The sequence below is a fragment of the Atta colombica genome, unplaced genomic scaffold (assembly GCF_001594045.1).
Source record: "Atta colombica isolate Treedump-2 unplaced genomic scaffold, Acol1.0 scaffold12, whole genome shotgun sequence".
Taxonomy (NCBI): domain Eukaryota; kingdom Metazoa; phylum Arthropoda; class Insecta; order Hymenoptera; family Formicidae; genus Atta; species Atta colombica.
In genome coordinates, this window is record NW_017259206.1 from 643,704 (window position 1) to 647,793 (window position 4,090).

The 4,090-nt window shown below is 27.9% G+C and overlaps 1 protein-coding gene across 1 annotated transcript in view; it reads right to left on the minus strand.

Moving 5' to 3' along the window:
• Positions 1–4,090, minus strand: part of LOC108694265 (DENN domain-containing protein 5B) — a 26,685-nt gene that overhangs the window by 1,918 nt on the left and 20,677 nt on the right. Inside the window, exons 14-18 of the mRNA XM_018203643.1 lie at positions 3,894–3,934; positions 3,398–3,505; positions 2,217–2,481; positions 1,436–1,703; positions 695–1,007 (exon numbers count right to left, since the gene is read on the minus strand). Of these exons, the coding sequence (XP_018059132.1) occupies positions 695–1,007; positions 1,436–1,703; positions 2,217–2,481; positions 3,398–3,505; positions 3,894–3,934 (995 nt within the window). The remainder of the gene's footprint in view (positions 1–694; positions 1,008–1,435; positions 1,704–2,216; positions 2,482–3,397; positions 3,506–3,893; positions 3,935–4,090) is intronic.

Consider the following 4,090-nt stretch of genomic DNA (forward strand, 5'->3'; position numbering starts at 1 on the left):
TTTTTTCTCTGATTTTTTTCTCTTTCTTATTTTTCTCATAACAGTATTTGAATATAAAATCGGTCTGTAAGACGTTGCATACCTAACTTAATCTTATATAGTATTAAATTATAATATTAAATAATTGTATTGAAACTGAAGGCAATTGTATTTACGGGAAAATTCTCCAAAAAAAATTGTAGCGTTATATATTTGCAAAACAGCATATAAAGTATGCGTATAAAGTATGCAAATCAATAAAAAATGTTTTATATCGAAGTGACAAGATTTTAGAAATTTTCTTATACATTCGTTTTAATTGTAATTATTTTATACAGATGAAAGAAAAAAAATAAGAATTAATGCCTACTATATTAGTTTAGGACCCATTTTGACAGACGCTCATTTCTGCTTATTTTATGAAAAAATTAATTATTGCAAAATTATAAAAATATTACAAAAACTGCTATCATTCGATAGAAGAAACCTTCTAGTTTGTATTTATGTTTCTAAAGATTTATTTTTAGCTTTTACTCAAAAAATATTGGCCAAACACAAAGTGATATGATGGTAAGATCGACGATCTTCCTCTAATATTACATTTTGCCAAAATATTAAAATAATTTGTTGAATTAATATTAGAAATTTATTCTAACAAAATGTATAAACAAATATAATATATAGATAAACAATAGTAATTATAATATGAATTTACCTAGCATATGTTGCAGTTCAACTTGCGAAAATATAGGACGCCTAGGTATACTTGGAGATCTACATCTTGGAGGCGTGGAACATGACTCCACCAACTCCTCGCTATCAATGCTTCGAGGTACTAAAGCACCCACTAATAAACGCTCAGTAGACCCGTCATCTATTCCTCTGCCAAGCCAACGACCACAGGGAAACTTAAATGTGTGTCCAGTTACTTCGTTTCTCACTACAATGTGCTCCACCATCCATTTTGGCGACAACCCGGTATTGTCATGTCCAATCCGTAACGTAGACAGTACGCCTAAATTTTTATGCTAAAAAATACATATAAAGAGATGATTACATGATTAAAATATATTTAGTAAAATCTAATACACGATACTGAGTTTAGAAAAAATTTTACTTATAAAATATTGAAAATAAACATTTACTATTATGTAAGTTTTACATATAATGGAAGCAGATACATTAAAAATATTTGATGTTATCAATGAAAATGAAGTTACAAATAGCTTAAATTTAATGTTCACATGTTATTAAATTTCATGTAAATTCACATAGAATTTAATGAAAAATATATTATATTTCATAAAATTTTATGAAAAGTATATAAATTTCATATAATGTATATGAATATATTTTTCAGTTACAAATTTAATTTAATGTCAGGGAACTGAATTTAATTTGTGTAAACTTAAAAGTATATTAAATTTTATAACATTTTTAACAATAAAATACTTACATGAAATACAAATTCAAGTGCTCCCTTTGGTATAGGTACGGGATTAGTTTCGCAGAGTGTGCCAGAAATAGCAATCCAACTATTAGCCGAAGTAGTAGCAGCGCTTGCTTTTCGACTGGGAAATATCACAACTCGGTACGGTAACTTCGTCGTTGGATAATTATTCGTGAAACAAAAGTAATCGACGGCGTTCAATGTTAGAAGATGATACAAGAATTGCTCTTTCTCTTCTTCACAGCGTAAAAATGCTGATCGTTTGTACTGGGTCCTAATAAATCATAAATAGCGAATTCGTACTAGTGTGCACTAGTGAATATTAAAGCTGTTGTACACTAATTGTATAAAAGTAAAATACAAATATTTCGAATCATAAAATATAAATTTTACTTAACAGCACAATAAAATATATTAATTTCACAGTTTAATTCGTTATTATATATTTATATTAAACATATATATTACAATTTGTGTACGATGGCTTTAATGTGCACCAGTGCGCACTGAATGCATCTAATCGAATTCGTTAAAAACATTACCAATTATATTAATGTCTAAAAAGATAATTATTTAATATAGTATAAGTTTTAACACCTAATAACATTACTAAATATCGCTACTAATATCATCTACTAATATCATTATCAGTATTAATTAGCTATTGTGTCAATACTGTCACATATGCATAATGACTATAATTTAAATATTATTAATTATAAATTAATAATATTATATATATATTAATAATATTATAAATATTAAATATAAATTAACTAAAATGCACCTCAATAAAGCATTATCCGACAATAATGTCTTCAAATGACGCGACAACAATTTCTTTTCAAGCGCTAGCCGCACCCACGCTCTGGCATATCCAATGTGTGTTTTAATATCAGTCATCGCTTGAATGTTACGGATATCGAAGATTAAAGAATCTGGGAGAGGTCTCAAGTGTTCAGGACCGATGGTTTTCCTCTCACTAGAAGATTTGTGCTTATCCGTGCTTCTTGTGGGTGAAACGTCCGTCTCCAATTGCAAATTTGACAAATCTATATGTAATTTCAATCATAATGTAAAATATTTTAGATACAGGCGTTTTTCAAGTTATAAGCCAAGGGATGCAAACAAAATACACATAAAAACAATATTCTTCTTGACTAAACATTCATCTAATTATACTTAATACATATTTGCGCATACATTAATAAACACATGCAAATTCGGTAACATGCTTTGTAACATTCAAAAAGACGTATACACACTACACACACACACACATACACTCTCTCTCTCTCTCTCTCTCTCTCTCTCTCTCTCTCTCTCTCTCTCTCTCTCTCTTCATACATAAAAAAACGTTACACACGCACACATATCATCCTAGTACATGAGATTGAATTAAAATGGATTGAAAATTAAAAAATTAAAATTTAATCCATTTAAATCATCTAAATGCATATTTTTTTAATAGCATTGTGGCCCATTTTCATTTTTTTTTTAAATTCAATTGGATTAAAAAACTGCATTTCTCCTATGTAGAATTTTGAACTGAGTAGTATTCACGATGCATTTAAAGAAATCTTTTTTAGAAAGGCATAGAAATGTGCTCATGCAATTCCAGTATAAATAAATAAAAATTCATTGGGATTGAAAAGAATTCATTTCAACGTTCGCAAATGTGTACTTCTGAATCCATTTCAATCCATTCTTGTTTTCTGAGATCCAGCAATCTGGCATGCAGTCTATTCAATAAAACACATTTTTTTATTTGTAAATTTTTTTAAAAATCATAATATTAAAATAATATGTATTTAATAAATATGTAACTATAATAAATATGTAATAAATGATTTGTTATTGAGATATATATTGATCGAGCATTCACAAGAGTTTTAAAAAAGCCGCTATACTTAATAGAATTAGTTCATAAAACTATCTTTTTTGTGGCAAGCCAATATCAAGGCTTACCATTAAAATTGTCCTTGATGTAAGAAGCAATTTCAATAATACTTTTGCCTCTCAAAGATGAAACCAAACGATCCGGTATTCCAAAAAACTTATTCGGAGATTTCTTAGCTAGTTATAACAAAAAATAAAATAAAAGAAAGAAAAATTAAACATAATAATTAACAAAATGATAAAATCGCTTACATTATTGTTCCTCAATCAGTAGACAAGGTTCTTAGAATATATTTTTAATATTTATTTGATATAAAAAAAATTAAAAATATATTTTTGAAACATTGTCTGCTGATTGGGTTAATTTAGACTTTGTGCGCATTAATTCTACTTTTCGTCATTGAATATTTGAAGATACTAAAATAATACGTGCGGCGAAGCGTAAACATATAACTATTGTTTGGTGGATCACTTACAAAAACTAACAGTGCAGAGTATCTACGTACGAAGAGAACACTAATCTCTACTTTATAATACTTTATCTTATTGCAAAACGGACACGTACAATCGAGTCGCTTCCGCAGCACGGACCATGCTAGCGCTGCATTTCCATAAAATAGTAATGATTTAATGTAATTTACAATTAAATAATTATTTTCTCTCTTGTATATACATCTTGTATATATATATATATATATACACAGGTATATATACACACACATACACATATATTATACACACATATCGATGTATATATCGAGT